Raw genomic sequence first — 22,289 nt, forward strand, 5'->3', positions numbered from 1 at the left:
CCAGCGAGAATTTGAGACCTGTCGAACACAATCGTTTTTAAAAGAAGTAAAGAGAGAGGGAACATGACACGTGGCAAAATTTGGAGATAGCATTGGCACAATTTGGAGATAGGAATGCTGAAGTGGCGCATCGTGGCGAGTTTCTTTTCTACTAGAGGGCTGTTCGTTTGGTTGCCGCAGGTACCGGCGGCAGCGGCAGCGTCAACATTATGCGTCAACTCTTGTTCGTTTCGTTGACGCAGGAAACTGCGTCTGACGCCGCGTCCGAACGCCGTGTCCTGCGGCTGACGCCGATAAAATCTGCGGTCGCGATATAGTATGCGGCAGCGGCAGCGGCAGTGGCAGCGTCAGCGTCTGCGAAACGAACAACAACTGTTCTCATTGACGCTGCCGCCGAAACCTGCGGCAACCAAACGAACAGGACTTAGATAGATATTACTAATACTAGTTTTTGCATGAGCATTGAACACATAATGGTTACTGTTTCCTTTTTTTTTTTTTTTTACCAAATGGTTACTGTTTCCAAATACATCCATCTGATGGTAAAATATATATATATAAGTATGTTGTCTAACAACTACAAAGATTATAAGGTCGTAATAAACAAGAACCTCGAAACTTTGGAATCCACTGATAAAACCCTTAAGGTCTCTCCACAACACAAATCTTTTCTTGAACAAAAAGCTTAGACCAATCCCCATTTTAGTACTTCACTGAGCTAACGTATCCGTTCTTTCTCTTTGTCTATGTACATATAGAAAAGTACCATATGTATATGTACTTGTAAGACATCTCTTGTTGAAAAATGTTTCTCTAGACTTTACCACTAAATGGTGAAGATTCTCCGCTGATCCTGCTATGAGCAGGAGTATTCCTCCGCGACTGACGTTTGGTGGGAACAATAATGGCTTCCTCCTCAAACTTCCGGAGCTTGTCATCATCATAGTCATCCTCATCTTCATCGCCTCTAAACACTGGATGAACGTAAGCACTCTGCAAGTAGCCTCTGAGGTTCAAGTTCGGCTCTCTCGCGCTTTCCAATGTATCTTTCATCTTAGCTTCCTGCAAAGGGTACCTGACGAAAGCCGGCTCGTAACGACCTTTGCAGAAGTGGTGGAACCCGATGGTAAGCACAGGCAAAGCAATGAGAAACGGCGCAGCTAACGCAGCGTGTTTAGTTCCCAGTAGACCCATAAGAAGCAGCTGAGATATTATCAACGCAGCTATGACTCGTCCATGAACGTCTGGCCAAAACGCAGCAGCGCTCTCGTATTCTTGATTGTACACGTTTATGATCTGATGACGGTAAACAATGTAAGCAAGAGCGAAGAAAACCAAGATGAAAGGAAGAAGCATAGGCGTCACAGGAGCGTAGACAAGACCAAGAAGGAAGTAAAGCTGTATCCTCGGCTCTCCAGTGTTAAACCCAATGCTCCCCGGATCCATCGCCTCCTCTCTGTCTTTCTCAGTCTTGACCAAGAACGTGTTCTTGAGATGGAACATGATCAGAGGTTTCAGCATAAGTATCTCTCCAGCTACACCTGCCCAGCCGTCGACCATTATGTAAGTGATGAAGAACGTCGCCTTCATCGGTATAGCCACACCGATGGTTTTGGGGATTTGGTTTGGGGACTGGTTGAGGAAAGCGCTGAGCTGTTCAAACGCAGCTCCGGTGATGACGCTGGCGAGAAAGACGTTGACGAAGTTGAAGATGTAGTACCTCGACGCCGAGCGTCTCTCTAAGGAAGAGATCGATGTGAAGCCTTCGAACTTGGACATGATCATGAGGATGGATGGGAGGAAGATGAGGAAGAGCTTCAACGCTATACCAGGTAGAAACCCTTGTATCACTGACTTCATAAACTTGCTGCACAAGAAACAAACAGACTCAGCAAATGTTTTCAGTAAGAAGAAAGAGAAGGGACTCACTCTTCGACGATAACTTTCAAGAACGGTGCAGCTTTGACAATCCCTTCAATGGTAGCGAGAGATTGAACAAAGGCGATTGGGATGATGAAGAAGAAGGTTAGGAAGAAGAAGGCAACGTGCATTAACAGTCTTCTAACGGTCAGAGAAACGTATGGGATAGCGAGGTTGGGCCAGTATACATCACGAGGCTCTGGAGCCCATTCGGTTAGCCATTGGGTGGGGTTCCGGGTCTGCTGGGTCTGAGCGCAGACGGCAGCAGCCCAACGAGTTTTGAAGGAGACGAAAGATGCTGGCATGATGGACTTGGGGTCTTTCACCACTTCCTCTCTCTCTTTAGCTATCTCTTTTGATATTTTGTCAACTTCGGCTATGTAGTGTTCGATTGCATCCACTTTTTGTCCCCAAAGCCCAAGGAAGCCAAGCTGGTTTGATGAAAAGGGTCAATCTAACAGAACAAAAACTAAAATTTGTGAAAACTGAGATTTTCATTTCAAGTACCTTCACCATAAGTCTCTGAGAGTTGTTTCTAGCGTATTTGAGCTGGTAATAGTCAAGCCAGTTCTGCATCTTTTTCTTCTTTTTCACCAAATCTGCTAGCTTGTTTGCATTGCATACAACCTACATATTGTTTCCACAAAAGGTAAGAAGAACCCATCAAGGTACTTAACAGATTCAAATTACAAACTTCTGAGAGATTTACCTGATTAGTCAGGTAGTGATCAGGGTGATTGACAAGGAAGAAATGCTCCACAAGTTCACTAACAGACTCATCTGCATCCGGAGGTACATTTCTGACAAGAACCTATCATAAATCTCAACATATTAGATTCCAACTTTGTTCGGTTTTTCGAAATTTAAACCAAGGGGGGAAGAGAAAAGAGTGTTTACAGTGAACTGGTCAGGTCGGCGAGCTTCTGATGCAACAAACTGAAGCCTCATGTTAGCAACCGTCTCATATTCTTTCATCAACACATAACAAGTCCAGATGGTAAATGCATATGCCATCACTATATGTGTCCAAAACCTGGTAAAAAAAAAAACAACAAAAATGTCAAGAGACAATGCAGCTCAAAACCCAACCTTTATAAACAGATGGTAAAGGTCTGAACCCACCTCATTGAATACTCTGGGATATTCGAAACAGACAGTTTATCAATATCACTCGACGTTACATTCCTTAGCTGCCTAGCCAACTCCAACGTGTTGTTCGTCCAGTTAACCGGCACAAGAACAGCCCAAGCAAGCGCTGCTATTGGAACAAAGATCTTAAGCCTGCACACACAAATCGACAACACAACAGAATCAAGAAGAGAAGGAGAAACTAAGTACTAAAACCAACAAAGTTCAAGACTTTTTACCCTAGCCAGTAAATCCTGAGATACACAACAGAATCCAAACCGGCGTGATCGATCAACTCAGGCTCAGGCATCTTGAGAGCCTCAGGCATCCAATTCAAGAACTTCAAGTACGCCCTGAAGTCCAAGTTCACAAAGCGCTGCACAAAGGCGCCACCGCGAGAAGGGCTGCTCCTCAGCCCCTTGAGGTACCATTTGGAGAAGTAGACTCTGTCGTTAAAGGGCTGGAGCCTCAGAACCGCAAAGATTATGAAGAAAATGAATGCACTGAGGATGTTAATCCCAGCTGATACACCAATATCCGAAAGTGTTGCCATTTATTATATTGCCCAAGGACTTAACCTGTAAACAATACAAAGAAGCAGCAAACTTGTTATTGCCAAAGTTAAAAGATTGAAACTTTATGATAAAGAACGTTCATTTTCAAAGCTTAACCAAATCAAAAAATCTTGGGGCTAACTTCAGATCTGAATCTAAGGGGAAATGCTAATTATAAACCCAGAAAGGACAAGTCTTTGGGAGCAAACCTCACAACAAAGTTCCAAAAACAGTTCGAATCTTTCTAGAGAACCTTTGAAAGGGACAATGCACAACAGCTCAGAGAATCAAAAAAAAGGTTTTCTTTTTCGTTTAGTTATCCCTCAAGTTTACTCCACAGAAGCAATGAGATCCAGAGACAAGAGTAAATACAAAAGAAAGAAGGAAGAAGAGAGAGAGGGAGAGAGAAACCCAAGAGAAGAGGAGTGGAATAAGACAGTGTTTCATCCAAAGCTAAGAACTTTCTTTTTTCTCTCTACCCTCTTCAGTGAGTTACTCACACGCAAACACAAACACACAAACCAAACCCTCTGAAAAAAGTATATAGGGAAGATTTATAAAGTTAAAGCAAACAAAAATAGAATCGTTTTTTTTCAGGAAATGTTTATTATATTTTTATAATACTGTTTCGAGACAATGCAGTTACGTAGGGGTAAAAGTAAGGGAGTGAGAGATGAAAGAGATCGTTACAGTCGCGTGGAAGAAGAAGAAGAAGAAGAAGAGGAAGACGGCCAGGGTTTTTGTCGTGATGCTCCACTGGCTTACCAAAAGTATCCATATAAAATATTTTTCATAATTTTTTATATTCTATAGTACCGTTGGATTATTTATTCTTGTGAAAGGCTACTACGTTCGTTTCACCTAATTAACTAAAAACAAATTAAGAGACGGTCAATTAAACAATTTCTAAAGTTGTTTTCCGAATCTTCCTTTGTTTTTTAGCTTTGCTTAAACAAAGTGTGAGATGATCTTTGACGCAACCGACAACATGTGTATTTTTATTGTTTATTTGATCAGGCTGCTAATTGTTGAACGTTACATATATGTTTAGGTAGAAAAATGTCATCCATTTACCTTTGAAGTTACTATTTCCCCAATCACTATTACGCTTTTTTTTTATATAAATAATATTTCCATCTCATGTAGAATTGATAAAATGAATAGCTTAGTTAGTGGGTTGGAATTGGCCTTTAAAGGATCAAAATAGATGCTATGTCGTTTGGAATCCAAAAACAGATGCTGTAAAACCCTATCAATACACCATCTTTGGATTCCAAACGATTGAGCATTTATTTTCAACTTTAAGATTCCATCCAAACCACTAACTAAACTATTCATTTTGACCTTAAGACACCATGATGCATCGACTTGGCAAGTCATAATCGGAGGTATAAAAGAAGAGCTTCATCAACACCAAGAACTGGCGTTTATCTCGACATCATCCTTTCTTATGTTGCCCTTTCTTTGAGATTATCTAGTTGAAATGTGTGAACCGGTGAAATATATTTTCACTGAATAATTATCGTTCATTACTTTTTAAATGTATAAAATGATCCAAAAGAACTTGTTGAATTATGGTTTCAGGATACTATCTCTTTTCTCTTCCAAAATATGAACTTTGTATTCTAGTATATGGATATACTTTTCTTACTGTTTTAGGAGTCTTTTCTATTAATTGTGTTAATCACTGACCTATAAGAAATTATAAGAATTTCTTATAGTTAAAGCTTTTAAACCCGATATTAACATGAAACTAAATATTAAAATTCGAATGATTTATGTTCTCTCATTCCAGCTTCCTCTATGAATAAATCTACTTCACATTGTATAGTGATTGATTTAAATCCACTTTGCACATTGTTGATCAAAAACAGCATTTTGTTCACTAAACAATACTACAAGTGTTATTAACTTATATTGTTGTGTAAATAGTTCTTTCTTTAGTATGGGAACAATTGTTTTGGCGATTTCCGACCGTTGATGTTTTTATATTTTTAATGAGCATTTTTGTTCAAAAAGAGCATTTATTGAGTGAGCTGTAAGTTTTGTAAAAACGGTTAGTTGAGCAAGGACTTCGTAACGGGCAGAAAATGCAGACTGTTTGGAAATTTGAATCATGCGTAAATTAAGCGACTGGCTAGAGGGCAGAGATTGGGTAAGACATACGCTTTACGTGGGACACACAAATGTTTATGATTAGGGCATGCTTGGAGCGTGTGAGTGGTTTACTAAAACTTTAATTACCATACTTAAATGAGTATTGAGTAGGAGTATTATTTTGGCCTAAACTCTAAAGTGAAAACTTTATGCTGAAAATCATGCAAGGTGGCGTGTTCTTTCACAGTCCACTAGATAAATAAAATTTGTTGAATAGGTGAATCTTTTTGTTGGAATTAGACTAACAAATAGCAACAAATTCTACTTATGAATTCATTTTCTAAGAGTACATGGCTTACTGGCCACGACCCCATAATACGTTTTCATGTATATTTTGGATTCGGTTATGGAGCCCACTATATGATGAAAATTAAAAAAGACCAATTGATTCGAAAAAAATATATAGAAAGTGATAGGTGTGGACGTCCGGATACCTGTCGGGTTCGGATCGGATATTTTAGATTTTTGGGTATTTCGGTATAGGGATATAGAACCCGTTCGGGTATTTCTATATTTTGGGTTGGGTTCGGGTATTTTTAGTTCGAGTTCGGTTATTTCGGGTTGGGTTCGGATATTGAGATTTTGAAAGAAAATAATTAAATTTTCATTTTTAGATTTATTCTATTTAAAAATATAGATTTCACTTAACAGTTTTTTTTATTTTTTTAATAGATTGAATGATTGATAGATTTGGAGATAACATTTCAAAAATAAATAAACATTAATTTGGCTATTGTTTTGAAATTTCAAATGTAACTTTTGTTAATATATGAAAAAAAAAATTTGACATGCATTTTAATTGAGTGACAAATCATTTTTCCGTAATTATATGTATATTATATGATCATAAAGTATGTGTAACATCAATATAAATATTTTAAATAAAATAAGAGATGTAAACAAGAAATATAAGGGTAAGTATATATATGTTCGGTTATCTTCGGATATCCATTCGGGTTCGGATATTACCCGTTCGGATATTACCCGTTCGGGTTCGGATATTCAATCTCTCCTAAATCAATACCCGTTCGGGTATTTTGCTATTTCGGTTCGGATTTTGGTTCGGGTTTTTCGGTTCGGGTTTGGGTATCGGGTAAAATGCCCAAAGTGATATCAAAGGATTGAGTATTACAATTTACAACTAAACATACAATAATAAGAATCAATGTTCAATATTTGTTAAAATATTGATCCTGACTTCACAAATTATGGGAAAGACATGTAATTTATCGCATATTTTGAAGAAAGAATTGAAGTTAGTTTAAGAGGAAAAGTTTTACGCGGTATGAAGCAAACCGTTTTTCGGTTATAGAAAGCGGCGGTTGGCGTAGGTTATGAGAGCTTTGAGCTTGTCTGCGGGGTTCTCTTGATCTTCGGTGATATCTTTCGGTGTGGATGCACATCACAATGCCATGGCCTTTTCTTTGATCTGCTCATGGTAGTGCATTTCACTATTACTTCTTTTCCAGGTCACATGACTTAAACTGGTTCGAGTTGTTGTGGTTGACTCGGTCCCATTTTCTTGTTCATTTGTGCTTGTCGAAAGGTTTCTACGGTCTCTCTTAATACAATTTGAGGTGTTTGTGCAATTGGATTTTACAAGGCACTCTCTCTAGGTTAGTGTATTTGGCTCTACCTTCAATTCGTCGGCGCTAAAGTGACAGTTCGATTACAAATAAATATCGAAGATATCTTTGGATACTAGTTACTCCGGAGACGCGGTAGGAACTCCCGACATCTGAGGCAAAGAGAAGAATCTTACATTTTCGTGTCAGTTGAAGGTTAAAATTATTATTCAATTCCCAGGGATTTATAATTTGAACTAGCAAAATGTACCGGGAGAGTTAGGTCGAAAAAAGCTATTAGAGTTTTTACTTGGGTTATTTTGTGCAAAAATCTTATGGGGATGTATTCAACCCATAGTTTCGGGTAATTTGCGTAAAAATGACAAATCCACTGTTATTGAAACATGAATTTTAAAAACTCATTTAAAATCCAGTGTTATTGAACTTGACATTTTATAAAGTACTCTGAAATTTACTGTTATTGAAAATATTTTAAGATTTGAATGATTTTAAAGTGTTTGAGTGGAGTTTCCTAGTTAAAAAAATTAAAACTCAAATCTCATAGTTTTAGGTGATATTTTAGAGTGGTTTAACAAAAATTATTTTATTCTCCGCAATTTCCTAAAATCATCTAAAAACTCGTTAAAAATCAAATCACCTCAAATTTTAGGTCGAATACACTCTCCCCCTTAGTAATCAAAATTATTCTCGATTCTCGAGTCAAAAATAAAAAAAAAAAATATTTGAAAAAACAAAAGTTTTATGCCGCGCTTCAAATTTCCCGGACATATATAGTAACCAAACCATAAATGTTTGGGCCGGAGTCCAATAAGGCCCTTCCCAAGTAGCTTGATTGACGGACCAGGATTAATAAATTCTCATATGCTTCGAACCAATAAGTCGGTCTGAGGTTTTTCACTCTTTAATTTTTATAACACTTGTTTTTTTTTTTTTTTTTTAACAATTTTAGTTGATCCGGATGGACCGGATCAATTTGGATTAGAACAAGATTCAACCACACACCTGTCTTAAGCTGGCCGACTAATTCCATTTGTTTTGTTTTTTTTCCACTGATTTCTATAATCTCATTTTCGTTTCGTCGACAATAAATTTGGCATGTCTCTCAATCACGAATATCCTGTGAATTCTGTGACTTTTGTTTCTTTCAATTTTTTTTTATGAGAAAATGAAATTACATTTAGTGTTAGCCCGTTAGGGTCTTCCTGAAAATAATAAAACATTACTTGTTTCCACTTCCCTTATGATCTCATAGATTTCCCATAGATTTTAGAAATTTGAAGTTGTGTATATGTCAAAAATTATAACTTTGTTGTAAAAAAGGTTTTTTTCTATGCATAGAAGAGAAGAGTTGTAGCTTTATTTTGTGTAAAACACAAACATAATAATGTGATTCCAGGTATAGAATTTATTTGGAGACATTAGGGATTTGGAAGATTCATTTTCGTTATAAAGACTGTATAAAGTTCCAAACAGAATGTTATGTACTAGGTAGTATGTCCTTCACTATCAATGATTTTGAAGCATCAAACAAACAAACAAAAATCGTCGTTAGATGGTTTAAATATGAAACGTGCAATGTGAATTTAAAGTATTTTTGCTACATGCATGACTGACTCAACTACTCATCATCTATATTATTTTCCTTAAGTTCTGTTCGAAATGTGGTCATATTGAAGTCTTGATCCAAATTTTTTTTTTTGTTCCAAATAAGTTAGGATTTCATGAAAAAATATATGCAGAAACAGTTACGATACAATAGTAACACTTCGTAGTTTTTAATTTCTCAATTATGACATATATAATGGTATTTTAATATATTTACGTTGGAAGAATCCAAGACAAGTTCACGGGATTTCATTCCATGGAATAAAGTCTCTCCTTCGAGACATTATGGAATAAAGTCTCTCCATTGAGACATTAAACAAGCAATCTTGATTCTTCAAATTACCCTGCAAGTTCATGTACTTTTTCAGTTCACCAACACAATACACAACACAAGACAGTAAGAAGTACTGTATTTCTTTTTACTTAGAGTCTTAGACGATAATTAATCATTAAGATTTTTCAAAAATATATATAAATATTACAAAATAACACAAACTACAGTGATATGAATTCATTAGACCATCATTAACCACAGTCTCTTAACTGAAGTTCTTAACTTTGACGAAGAAAGGGTTCTTAGTTTTTATTAGATTTTAACTAAAAAAATTTAAGAACCGTTTTTTAAATAAGAAATATAAGAACCATCTATTAAATAAGAGATATAAAAATCGTCTCTTAGCTAAAAAGTGTAAAAAAAAAAATGTCAAATCATAAGTTAAAAAACCCGGTTAAGACATTGGGGTTAATCATGCCCTCAGTGTTTTAGGGTTTCCAAATTCCAATTACATTAGTCTCTTGATAAGAGCGCATTAACTAGACAAAGTATATCTCTTATCAGTCATTCAAATTTCACTGTAATGAAAAGAACAAAAGATAATGAGGAAAAGTTTAATTTATCAAAATTAATGTTCTCTTCTCTGTCAAGAACAGGTGAACAAGTTTATAAGCTACTAGCCAGAGTGGATACACACATAATTCTACTTTCAGCTTCTTTGATCTCTACATGTACTCATTGATGAATTAAAATATATATCGAGAGGAAATAATATTTTCATAAAAAGTACAAAAAATAATACAACATGAGAACAGGCCAAAAGGTAACACAATATTCGTGTTTTCATGAGTGGGCAATACTTTTGCACTATTTATTCTATTTTTAGTCGTTTTCAAGAATCCCACATTTCTTTTGTCCAAAGACATATGTCGTTTTCCTATTTGATGCCATTATAATTTCTTCAAAATTCTCTTAAAATTATAGAAAAAGGAAGAAACTTGCAAATACCTTCACGTGTTAGATAAAAAGAAACTCATGCACAATGTAGTAAAAATTGTATTTATTTTTATCGTCGTATATTGGTTGGCAAGCGAATAAGACTGCTAATGAAAACATAAATGATAAGTACTCAAAACTTATAAATGAGAGACAGAGATGTAAGTAGTTTAAAAAAAAAAATTGTTTCAAAATGCAAATAATTTTCATATTTCTAGGTAACTTTTATATTTATTAAATAACCAATCACATTTTAGGTTAAATTATATCTGACCTATTTATTATATAATTTTTTTGTAAAATATACTAATAATTTTCTTGATCTTTTGTGCTTTTAGACTAAATTATTTATAGTATAAAACGGAGGAAGTACAAAATAATTGGTGAGGAAATGGGTGGAATTAACTCATTGACGTGGTAGTGGCACAGAAACATAAAAGTGTACTATAAGAAAGGAAGGGACACCCGTAGAGGATCACAGAAAAATGAGTTCTGGAAAAAGCAAAACGAAGCTGAGAGCGAAAGCCAAATAGCCCAAAAAGAACGCGAGTCAAATGTTTGCTTTAACTATTCTTTTCACTTCCCCAAAACTATACTATGCTAATTCCTATTGTTTAAATATTTTAAAAATGCTTAATAAAACTTTTTAAAATATATGTGGACGGGAAAAATGAATAGCAAATTCCAAACTCCCACCGACACTAACACCAGTCAATAGTCAGATTTTTCAATTGAATTTCATCTCATCTCAATCATACGTTTGTCAAAAATAATAAAATAATACTACTTTTATTAATAATATAATCATTAAATCAGCACAATTAAGAATCTTGCCTTATGAGTTATGAGTTTAATTGAAGTCTTTAAATCAGTTAATGTTGCATGAATCTACGAAGAAACAGAGGTTTTTAATACTCCAAGGAAAAGAAACCTGTATTAATTAAAATAATAATCATAAAGCTCTCTCTCTCTCTTCATAACTCTCTCTCTCTCTCTATATGCTTTTCTTTAATGGCGATGCTTCTAACCACTATCCCCAACACAACACCCACTGTAACTATTTTTCTTCTTTTTCTCTCACTCTTTATCATCTCTGTACTCTTGTTTTCACCTTTTGGAGCTTCCATAGAGTATGTTTCTCTGTAATGTTACCCTCCGCATGTGATCACCGACACACGTAATGGCTACTGGAGATAGAGCTATGCTTCTGGTTTTGCTTGTACTCTTCACTTCGATCTATGTTGTTCGTTGTGTTACTGATCCATCTGATGGTAAAGTATTCAGCTTTTCTTGCTTTTACATCATTGTGATCGTCTCTCTTTTGCGGTTCTTTTGAGTGAAACCTGAGGTTTTCTGGGTTTCTTTTTTTTTTTGGGATTTTCCGGGTTTCTTTGTTTCTATCTTAAAGTGTTAAGACTTTAGATTCAAAAGATAAACCCTTTTTCTTAGAATCTGTTTTGCCTTAATGTTTGTTTTAATGATTTTTAAGAATGTTTTTACTTACTTTTTAGCTCAGAAAGGAAAGCTGTAAGCTTTATGAAAGATTTTACTGATAGATCCTTGATTGGTTTCTCACTCTCTGAGGTGTACTCTTCTGATTGGTCTATTGCAGTTCAAGCCCTTCAAGTTTTGTATACTTCACTAAATAGTCCTTCACAGCTAACCAATTGGAATAATGGAGGTGGTCCATGTGGAGAGTCATGGAAAGGGGTTACTTGTGAGGGCTCAGCAGTTGTCTCTATGTAAAGGAATCAGACTCTTGATTTTTTGTTTCTTTCCACTTGACATTGATTGATTTGATTGTTGAGTGTTGTTAATGTTCTTGTTTTGTTGTTGTGACTTGTAACAGAGATATATCAAATTTAGGAGTCTCTGGCACTCTTGGATACTTGCTTTCAGACCTAATGTCACTCAGAAAATTGTAATTTTTTTGTTTCTGTTTGTTTGATCTTTGTTCTTTTTGAGGATTTTGATTCAATAACTTTAGTCCCTTCCACTTTGTTACAGGGATGTAAGCGGAAACAGCATCCATGACACACTTCCCTATCAACTGCCACCAAATCTCACAAGCCTGTAATGCTGTCTTTAGCTTAACAATGTTTTTTTTTTATAATTTTAAGTCTCAGTGTTCAGTTTGAAACTAACAGTTGAAAATAAAATGTAATGCAGAAACTTGGCTAGAAACAACCTAAGTGGCAACCTTCCGTACTCCATATCTGCTATGGGATCTCTTTCTTACATGTTAGTTTAACATTTTAGATTATGTGATTTAGCATTATCCTTCTTGTGCATTAAAGTTTGAAAATGTTGTTGTCCAGGAACGTAAGTGGTAATTCACTTTCCATGTCCGTAGGAGATATATTTGCCAGTCTTAAGTCACTTTCTACACTGTAATATCTCTTTCCTCTCCATATATCGCATTCATATCATTGCCAGCTTCCATTTATCTTCCACTGTTGATGTATCCAGGGACCTTTCTCATAATAACTTCAGTGGCGATCTTCCGAGTTCCTTGAGTACACTGTCTCAACTTTCCGTTATGTGAGTGCTTTTAAACTTTCTCTGTTGCATTGAGAAGTGCCATTAAGAAGTTACTAAATGATGATGATATCTTCATTTGTGACAGTTACGTTCAGAACAATCAGTTGACAGGTACTATCGATGTACTCTCCGGTTTGCCTTTGACAACTCTGTAAGTTTCATTTCCAGATAGAAAAAAGCAACCACTGTGGTAATCCCCATCACATTTACCCATGGTTCTAAAATTTGGTTTAGGCTGTGCCTAGCTGACACAAATTTGTTAAATCGATTTAAATCAGTTTGAATCTGTTTAAATCAATTTATATCAGTTTAAATCAATTTAAATCAGTTTAAATCTGTTAAATTAGTAATAATGTTAGTGCAAATTTATCTAATTTTTTTTGTATATCTTATCTAATTCACCAAAATAATTTTATAATTAACCCAAAAACTAAAATATCTTATCCAAACGTTAAATATATATATAATATATCAATAGTTATCAATAGTTCATTAATGCCTATGATCCGAATAATCCGCTTAGTCACTAGTCGTATACAAAACACATAGTTACCACCTATATATTTCTTGAATATTTAACTATATGTTTTCTTGGCAGAAATGTTGCAAACAACCATTTCAATGGGTCCATACCTAAGGAGCTTAGCTCTATCAAGACCTTAATGTAAGTTTTCAATAACAATCTGTTCACTTCTTTACTTGGAGTTTTAATTCACTTTATGTCTTTGAATTGTATCCAAAATTGAAACAGCTATGATGGAAACTCCTTTGATAACGCACCTGCATCTCCTCAACCAGAAAGACCTGACAAAAAGAGTAAACCTTCTTCTGGTTCCAAGAAACCCAAAAACACCCCTGACGCTAAACAAAAGTCTTCTGAATCTTCTGACAAGGGTGGTTTATCCGGTGGAGTAGTAACCGGCATAGTCTTCGGTTCTCTGTTCGTTGCTGGTATCATAGCACTTGTTCTTTACTTGTGCCTTCATAAAAAGAAGAAAAGGAAAGTTGGAGAAAGCACAACAAGAGCTTCTCACAGAACAAGCCTTCCACTTAGTGTCATACCCGAAGTGCAAGAGCAGAGAGTCAAAACCGTAGCAGACATGAAGTCATCATCATCGCCTCCAGACAAAGTAACCGTCGATAACGTTATGAAAAACGGGTCTCTAACTAGAATGAGATCTCCCATCACCGGTTCGCAGTACACCGTTTCGTCTCTCCAAGTAGCGACAAACAGCTTTAGCCAAGAGAACATCATCGGGGAAGGCTCTCTAGGCCGTGTCTACAGAGCAGAGTTCCCCAACGGGAAGGTGATGGCGGTTAAGAAGATCGATAACGCAGCGCTCTCGTTGCAAGAGGAAGATTGCTTCTTGGAAGCGGTTTCGAACATGTCGCGTTTGAGGCATCCGAACATCGTTCCGTTGGGTGGATACTGCACCGAGCATGGTCAGCGTCTGCTGGTGTATGAGTACGTTGGGAATGGGAATCTAGATGATATGCTTCACTTGAATGATGATAGAAGCATGGCGTTGACTTGGAACGCACGTGTTAAAGTGGCGCTTGGAACTGCCAAGGCTTTAGAGTATGTGACGTGTTTACATTTGTTTATGATTATTATGTCTAAGTCTCTAACCTGAGTTTGGATTAAACAGGTACTTGCACGAGGTTTGCTTGCCTTCAATAGTACATAGGAACTTCAAGTCAGCGAATATATTGCTAGATGAAGAGCTTAATCCTCACTTAACAGACTGTGGTTTAGCTGCTTTGAACCCAAACACTGAGAGACAGGTTTCAACACAAGTGGTGGGTTCATTTGGATACAGTGCTCCAGAGTTTGCATTGTCGGGAATCTATACTGTGAAAAGTGATGTGTACACTTTTGGTGTAGTCATGCTTGAGCTCTTAACTGGTCGGAAGCCTCTTGACAGGTTTCTTTTTCATCTAAATGTTAACTAACAAACACCACCATTCACTTCAATTTTTTCTTAATTATCTGCATTTTGTATGTGTGTTTGATAGCTCGAGAACGAGAGCAGAGCAGTCACTAGTGAGATGGGCAACACCGCAGCTTCACGATATAGATGCTTTGTCTAAAATGGTTGATCCTTCTCTTAATGGAATGTATCCAGCTAAGTCACTGTCTCGTTTTGCGGACATCATTGCTCTCTGTATTCAGGTACATTAACCATCCCTAAGAAAAATGAATTAAGCTCAAAATTATTTCAGAAAGTAACCAAATCATCTTCTCCGTTTTTTTTAAGCCGGAACCAGAGTTCAGGCCTCCAATGTCAGAGGTAGTGCAACAGCTAGTGAGGTTGGTTCAACGAGCAAGTGTAGTCAAAAGAAGATCAAGTGATGACACTGGATTTTCTTACAGGACACCTGAACATGAGCACATGGATATCTCTTTCTGAGTAATACAACTACTCTAAGCTCCATTCCAGTCTTCTGTTCACTCGAAGCAGCTCTTATACTCCCAGAGGGAGAGAGTTTTGCTTGGTAACAGAGAGGTAAAGAACGCATCCTGGTTCAGACTCACAAGTATATAAGAAGAGTCTCTGCATCTTTTGCAATCATCCTTTTTCTTCTTTTTGTTGAATAATCAATGAATCTGAGACTTCTAAAAGTTTTGAGTTTAGCATTCCGGTGTTCTCGTTTATTATTTCAAGATAAGCTAAAAATGATTAAGAAAATGGAAGACAGAAGGCAGATAAGAAGTGAAAGCGCTCTCTTCATGTTCTCATCAGACACAAAAACAACATTTACCCACAATAAACAGTAGACCTAAAAGTTAACTTAAAGACCCCACGGAGAAAGTCTATACAACAGACTCTGCCACCATAACTTGTCTTCATCATCTCTCTCCTTTTTTTTTCACATTTTCTCTTGAGTTTTGGAACGCAACATACAGGCATCATCACAACAAAGACTGACACAGGCAAAGAAAATCCTAACTTACTTAAATATGCATCAAAGAGCTTACAAGTTATATAACTTGACAACCCCTGCGCGGCTTTTACTCATGAGAACCTGGCGAATTATCTTTTTCTGCGCTTTGTTTCCACCTGAAGACAACAATGACATTGTTAATATCAGCCACAAGCTTTCGTACACAAAACAAAAAGAAAAAAAAGATGAGCCGTTTCCTATAAATGCCAAACATTTCAGAAGCTAACAATTGGGGAAAAAAGCTTTATGAAATCATATTCTCCCTGGTAACTCCAATATCTAATAGTATGCTCAAGTTGGTGGACGTAGAAGCAAATACATAATTGATCTTTGATAACCTTAACAAACAGATTGTTTTGCAGAAACGTTAAGCATAGATTAGATCCAGACAATACCAAGAACCACAGATTGTATCTCTCTGACCATTCCCAATTTAGCAAAGCACCATCAAGCCAAATGCATATTTTTGGATTTGAAACTTTTTTCAGATCTCAAATTGAGTCAATGACATGACATAGGAGCACCATACAGAGCGGTAGAGGCTAATGTTATCTAAGTAATAAAAAAATCTACACAGGAGATGACTAAAGAGACAAACGGACCTTGACATCATCAGCTGGAGACGCAGTAAACCCGTTCTGCGACTTCTTGACATCGTCATCAGAACTGCATTCAGCACACACAAAGTGATCAAGCTTCTTTGCTTCTTCAATGGTCATGCCAACACACCCAGGATGGTACCTACAACATCAAATTGCAACTCCTACCATCAATAAATCATGGGAAAAAGGGCGACATTAAGTTTCTTATGTATTGAAAACACAAGTAAGGAAGTTTATAAAAAGAAAAAAACATTAACATTTACCAGTCTTTGCAGCCTTCACACTGCACCATGAGATCGTCTGGATTATAAGGCATTTCACACTTGCAGTACCTTCAGAACCAAACACAATCCACAGCATTAATATAAAAACAACTGAAACTGCAGGGAATTTAAGAACTGATTGCAACTTATCTACTACTTACACAGCAACTCGGTCAGGGGTGAAGGCGCCAGTAGCAGCCTTGTACTCGAACCTACAATAATAATCCTCCGCTCCAACGTTTTCAAGCCTAGTGTAGTTCTTGAAGGTGTGAACAATGCATTTCCCCTCGATGGTGTGTCCGCTCTGAACGTCGAAATGGTCGGACAAGAAAAGCTCTTTAGCTCCATGGAACTGCCTCCTACCACCAAGGGACTCCTCGGGGCGGTAATACCACCGACAGTGCACCTTCACGTTGTTCCTAGCATCAGCTTCGATCTTCTCAACACGTGCCACGTATGGTGGCTTGCCAGCATCAGATGGGCGCATCAACACACACTCTCCAGCTGCAGAAAAAAACAAACATCAAAAGATTACTTCACAGCTCATCATAGGGATCTCGTGACATATCTAACTGACATTCTATAGTACAACAAACACCATAAGAAGCTTCAAATGAACAAAAACGTCAGAGTATGGGTTGCAAATTTAAGTATAACATTACTCTTGTTCACCTAAGTAAGTAAATGCAAGATCTTTCACATGTAAAAGCAAACATTTTTTCATCAACAGACTTAACGAGCTACAATGCAGATGCAATAAAACGATATAATGTAACAAATGAAACAAAAGAAAATGGTTTATATTTCACAGTTAAGCCACTGCCACTGAAAGAAAGCTTCTTCCGAACAGACCGAAAAGGTAAGAAAATTTACATAAAAGCAGACCAATTGACATAATGAAACAAAAGATCACACTTTGCGTCATTACATAAACCAAAAACACCTTCTAAAGTGTAGCTACGAAGCAGTGGAACGAATTAGACTAAGAAACAATGGTGAATCTTACAAAAAAAACAGACATTGGAGCGATACAGACCAAAGCAGACATTGGAACGATACAGACTCCACATCTAAGCTAACTAGCAATCTCTTCCTTTGTAAACATACTCTCAAACGCTCAAAAAAAACATGCAGAAGAATGTATAATTCTACGAGTAACGATATAAGATGATATGAGACTTACCTCTCACGACTTTGTTGGTGCCTTTGATGGTATAAGAGTCAAGCTCCTTCCTTCCGGTTTTGATTTTGGAGGGGACGCCAGGTCGAGTTTTCGCCATGGAAGGTAGACAGGTAAAGCGGGGGGGATGAAGCTAAGGTTTGTGTTCGGTCTCTGTACCTTTGAAATGTAACAGAGATTTGGGGGTTTAGGAAGATAAGGAGGATGTGTGTAGATCGAAGGAGGGGGAGAAGGATAGGAGAGGAAGAGGAAGAGTAAATCTGGAACCCTAGATTCTCTCTTGGTGGAGAAGATGAGTCATTTGTGATTTTAATGAGTTTTACTGTTCACATATGTGTAGTCAATTTACTATATTGCCCTTTTATTGTTTTTGACCAAACAAAATAGAAATATTGCCCTTTTATGGTTTTTCTTAAAAATGAGATCTGGAGGTGAAATACAATGATGGAATATAACCGACAATCAAATACAATCCCAGTGTCCAAAACCCATATAAAATCCAAAATAACAGAGATTTTGTTAAATGAATTAACTCGTAAATTTAATTTTTTTTCATAATTCAATTTATTTATTATTCAAAGTTTGATATATAAACTTAAATTTAAATCATCTTAATCACGCGTTAAATAAGTTAGCTGGTTTATATAATTCATAAGTTAATAATCTCTATCATTAAACTCATTTGTTTATACTCATGAAATTACCAAGTTGAAATAAGCCATCTGAAGATTTAGGTTTATTTGAAACTCCTAAGCACCATAAACCAAATCACAAATGTTACACAACTAATACAAGAATGAGATCACTCAACCTACTAGAGAGCAAAAGAAAAGAAATATAACTCAGGAACAAAATGATGGAAGACAGACACCTTACCACAATATCAAAAGGATATCGTAGAATAATATATTACCACCACTTGAAGGGGACAGAACCACAAGGAGCTTGAGCCAATTTACACATTCCGAAAAAAACTTATTGATAAACTGGTTTAAACATGGCTTTCCAAAATAAATTTCAGACATTTTGCCCTTTTCTTTCGGTTTTTACTTCCTCTTTTTTTTTTTTATCTTTTAACAAATTTTGGAATTATGTTTACTTTTTCCTGCAAGAGACATTTGCCGGAAATGGGAAAAGGCTCGATTTTAAAATTGTTTACTCCCGTCTGAGATTTTGATGGAAAATATTATTGCAAGAAAAAGGTAGAACTAGATAAATGAATTTATTTTTCGTTTGCATGGTCGTTCTTGTTTTTTATGTTATCATACCGTCAGCGACAGGATCAATGTTAGTATTTAAATCAAGAATGGTACCACGCGTGATCATCTTTCGGCAAATAAAATTACTAATTGTTCAATATAACTATCCAATAACAATATAACTATCCAATAATCATCAGTTTTGGTATGTGATGAAACCTAAAAATTGTTTTAGGTGAAACAAAACTACAAATTAATCAGTGCATCTAGCATGTCCAAAATCAGCCAGTTGGGATACCAGCAGAATGAATAATTTATTTAGAAGAAAACATTTTTTAACGATCATTAGTAAAAAAGAAAATTTTGAAAAAAGAACGATTATTGATAATTGATTAGATACAAACATCTTTTTGTAGCCATGTCATAATTGTTTAGATTTTGAACTTCTAATAAACACAAAATCAGGATAACTTTAGTGAGCGGAAAGAAAGAAGGTAGATGATCCCATCAACACAAACCAGGAATGTTTATGGAGACCTCCTCCCCTTAATTGGTTGAAATGCAATACTGATGGAGGTTGGCACAAAAATAGAATCAACAGTGGCGTGAGGTGGATCTGCAGAGATGAGAAAGGTCATGTGTTATGTGCTGTGACAGGACTGGAATCCAGTATTAGAACAGAGGCAGAGGCGCTAAAATAGGCTGTGGAAGCAATTGCAATGTTCAGCTACAACAAAATCATGTTTGAACCTGATTCCATGACCCTACTCAGGATGATAAATGAAACAGAAGAGGTTTGGCCAATGCTATATCCAGTAATAGAGGTCATTCGCCGGTCTTTTTCACATATTCAGGACTACAAGGAGAAGTATTATCTAAGAGAAAGAAATTAGACAGCTGACAAAATAGCAAAGGATACTATCATTTTTGTTTAATGTTCCTAAGTTATATTTTGTAGTGCCAAAGTGGTTGAAATTTCAAGTTGAATATGATTAAATGTTGCATGGAGAACGAATTGGTTAATAAAATTAGTTTATGAGTTAATAAAATAAAATAAAACTAAATCTTTTTTTAACGAAGATTTATGCTATTACAGATTGTGAAAAATATTATAAGGTGGCTATGCAATCGATAAATTTTACTCTATCCATTTCATTTTAATTATCATTTTAGACTTGGACAGACAAATTAAGAAAACAGTTAGTTAATTTTGTATATTTACTTAATAAAACCATAATTACCAATACACATAACCATATTTTAACTAATAAAATAATATACTAGAATATGAAAATAATAATTTTTTTGTGTACAAATTCATAAACTAAGGTTTTACTTTTACTACATATTATTTGCACCATGCTAAAATCACAAATCAAATCATTGTAATAAGAATGACTTCCATAAAATCAGATCATTTTTAGGTGAAAACTTGAAACACTTAAAACATAATTAAAAATCACTTAGTAACCAAACTTTCCACTTTTGTAACATGTAAGAACCCCTAAAACACACATACTCAAACAAAGAACATACGAACCATATATGATTTTTCCCCTTCTTGCCATAATAAGCCGATTATGCACTTTTTCTTACAAATCACAACATTCTTTTGGAAATCTTGGAGTGTATAATACTCTCTTTAAGAACAAAAGAAACAAAAAAGTTTCTAGAATTTCTGAATGACTACAGAGTTTGCGAGACCAGCTTGATCAATGGTCTGAAAAGGATCAGTAAGTGGCTTAGGTGGGAACCCCATGACCTGAAGGCTGTAGTTGATTGGATTCCTAGGTCTAGAAAAGTCAATGAAAGCCCGAATGTCATTGACAGTGTGATGGTTGTTGAACTTAGCCACCATGCGTGTCCCGTCAGCGAGTCTAAGCTGGATTGATGTGGATGGAAGAGTTTCATCTACTACAAGACTCTGTGACGGCGATGGAACCGCTGCTACATCGGTTGGATTGCTTAGGATTGGAGGGGTTGATGAGCTAGCACCGCCTAGAGTCCTTCCCACTCCTTGAAATGCAACCTTAGGTTTCTCACGTTCCTACAAAAATAGAAGAATGTATAACATGTTAGATTAGGTTTTACTATCATTTCATAAATGGAGAGAAGAGAGAAGACTCACGGGGCATTTCTCGTCTCTTCTCATAAGATTAACATGTACGGGAGCTCTTTTATCAGCAGGCTCAAGCTCTTTCGGACACTCAGACTTTCGTATGCTCTGCAATAATAAACAAACAACGGTTTCAACATGGGAAGATCATTATTAACCAAACACTGAAACCATATTTTAACCAAATGAGTTAAGTTTTTCATTTTACGTCGAGAAAAGAGGCGTTCTCTGGATCATCCAACTTCCTCAAAGGTCCATCATCAACAGTGAATCCGTTAGACCAGAAAACGATATTGTGAATCACAGGCTCGGGCTGTTGAAGAGCTGTCGGCACACTTTCTCCTGAAAGCAACCTCCCGGTTCCAGTAAAGCTTCTGGAACTTGAAGGACGCTCAAGAGGTCCTTCCACCGCTCCTAGTTGCCTTGCTTGGTTGAATATCTCATCAACATCATCGTGTTTCGGTTCTTTCGAAGGATCCTGAACTAGCATACCACTGCAAAAAGAAAAAAAAAACATAAAAACAGAACAAAGATCCAATCAAGTTTCAACCTTTCAGATTTACCAATCATAAAACTGAGATGATGAGTTTAGATACAAAGAAACTGAAATTTCAGAAAAAAAAAAAAATTGGAAAAATTAACCTTTTCTCTCCGCCGGTGTAGTACTCTTGAGGTCCATCGGAGTCACTGTCGGAGTCCGGTCCTGATCTTCGGTTCAGATCGGAAAGTGTACGGATACCACTGGTCCGACCACCAGACGGCTTCGACGGTTTCTTGTCCTTTGAAGACATCTCTCTTATGCTTTTTCTCCGGCTTGATCGAGAAAATTAGAAGAAGAAAAAACACGAAGTGGAGAGGAAGAGAGATTAACCGGTTGACACGCTAAAAGTTAACTACGCGAAAATAGAGCGAGTGTAATATACTTGCTGGCTTGAGACTTGTTAAGTGGTGACGCGTGTTCGTTTGTGCGCGTGTCTTTAGTGGAAAGACAGAGAAATAAAAAAGATTGATTAACAATGAGTTCACCTACTAATTGTATGGTTATGATGTTATTATCGTGTGAGATATAATCATGGGATCAATTATTTGTATTTCGCTTATGATAAATTGTTTCTATTATTTTCGATCAAAGAGCATCTCCAAGGCCAGTTTCTATTTTCTATTCTAAAATAGAGTTTAGAGTAAAAATATTTCAATGATATTTTATTTTATACTTTATAAT

General features: G+C 36.2%; 4 protein-coding genes across 7 annotated transcripts; 1 reads left to right on the top strand and 3 right to left on the bottom strand.

The window, feature by feature from the left end:
- Positions 1 to 537: 537 nt before the first annotated feature.
- Positions 538 to 4,395, bottom strand: LOC106437646 (calcium permeable stress-gated cation channel 1). 4 transcript variants are annotated; one of them, XM_013878571.3, is made up of 8 exons: positions 4,293 to 4,395; positions 3,288 to 3,626; positions 3,043 to 3,201; positions 2,818 to 2,953; positions 2,630 to 2,731; positions 2,428 to 2,547; positions 1,930 to 2,351; positions 538 to 1,867 (listed from the first exon to the last, which is right to left on the bottom strand). In XM_013878571.3, the coding sequence occupies exons 2-8, from the start codon at positions 3,599 to 3,601 to the stop codon at positions 814 to 816; spliced, it is 2,307 nt and encodes a 768-aa protein (XP_013734025.2). In that variant the 5' UTR covers positions 3,602 to 3,626; positions 4,293 to 4,395; the 3' UTR covers positions 538 to 813. The 4 variants fall into 4 exon arrangements, with proteins under 4 accessions (XP_013734025.2, XP_013734023.2, XP_013734022.2 ...); XM_013878569.3 differs by lacking the exon at positions 4,293 to 4,395 and adding an exon at positions 4,014 to 4,262; XM_013878568.3 differs by lacking the exon at positions 4,293 to 4,395 and adding an exon at positions 3,812 to 4,262.
- Positions 4,396 to 11,157: 6,762 nt separating this feature from the next.
- Positions 11,158 to 15,399, top strand: LOC106437644 (protein STRUBBELIG-RECEPTOR FAMILY 8-like). The gene is made up of 13 exons (XM_013878566.3): positions 11,158 to 11,491; positions 11,833 to 11,962; positions 12,070 to 12,141; positions 12,228 to 12,293; positions 12,390 to 12,461; positions 12,539 to 12,610; positions 12,690 to 12,761; positions 12,847 to 12,912; positions 13,360 to 13,425; positions 13,513 to 14,340; positions 14,411 to 14,686; positions 14,778 to 14,934; positions 15,020 to 15,399. The coding sequence occupies exons 1-13, from the start codon at positions 11,401 to 11,403 to the stop codon at positions 15,170 to 15,172; spliced, it is 2,121 nt and encodes a 706-aa protein (XP_013734020.2). The 5' UTR covers positions 11,158 to 11,400; the 3' UTR covers positions 15,173 to 15,399.
- A 70-nt stretch (positions 15,400 to 15,469) lies between these two features.
- LOC106437645 (chromatin remodeling protein EBS) lies at positions 15,470 to 18,054 on the bottom strand. The gene is made up of 5 exons (XM_013878567.3): positions 17,756 to 18,054; positions 16,734 to 17,076; positions 16,573 to 16,641; positions 16,310 to 16,448; positions 15,470 to 15,823 (listed from the first exon to the last, which is right to left on the bottom strand). Exons 1-5 carry the CDS (start codon positions 17,850 to 17,852, stop codon positions 15,797 to 15,799), a joined length of 675 nt encoding a protein of 224 aa, XP_013734021.2. The 5' UTR covers positions 17,853 to 18,054; the 3' UTR covers positions 15,470 to 15,796.
- A 2,426-nt stretch (positions 18,055 to 20,480) lies between these two features.
- LOC106437643 (plant UBX domain-containing protein 3) lies at positions 20,481 to 21,966 on the bottom strand. Its single transcript, XM_013878565.3, has 4 exons — positions 21,710 to 21,966; positions 21,276 to 21,561; positions 21,080 to 21,175; positions 20,481 to 20,998 (listed from the first exon to the last, which is right to left on the bottom strand). Exons 1-4 carry the CDS (start codon positions 21,856 to 21,858, stop codon positions 20,621 to 20,623), a joined length of 909 nt encoding a protein of 302 aa, XP_013734019.2. The 5' UTR covers positions 21,859 to 21,966; the 3' UTR covers positions 20,481 to 20,620.
- Positions 21,967 to 22,289: the final 323 nt, after the last annotated feature.

The sequence above is a fragment of the Brassica napus genome, chromosome C1 (assembly GCF_020379485.1).
Source record: "Brassica napus cultivar Da-Ae chromosome C1, Da-Ae, whole genome shotgun sequence".
Taxonomy (NCBI): domain Eukaryota; kingdom Viridiplantae; phylum Streptophyta; class Magnoliopsida; order Brassicales; family Brassicaceae; genus Brassica; species Brassica napus.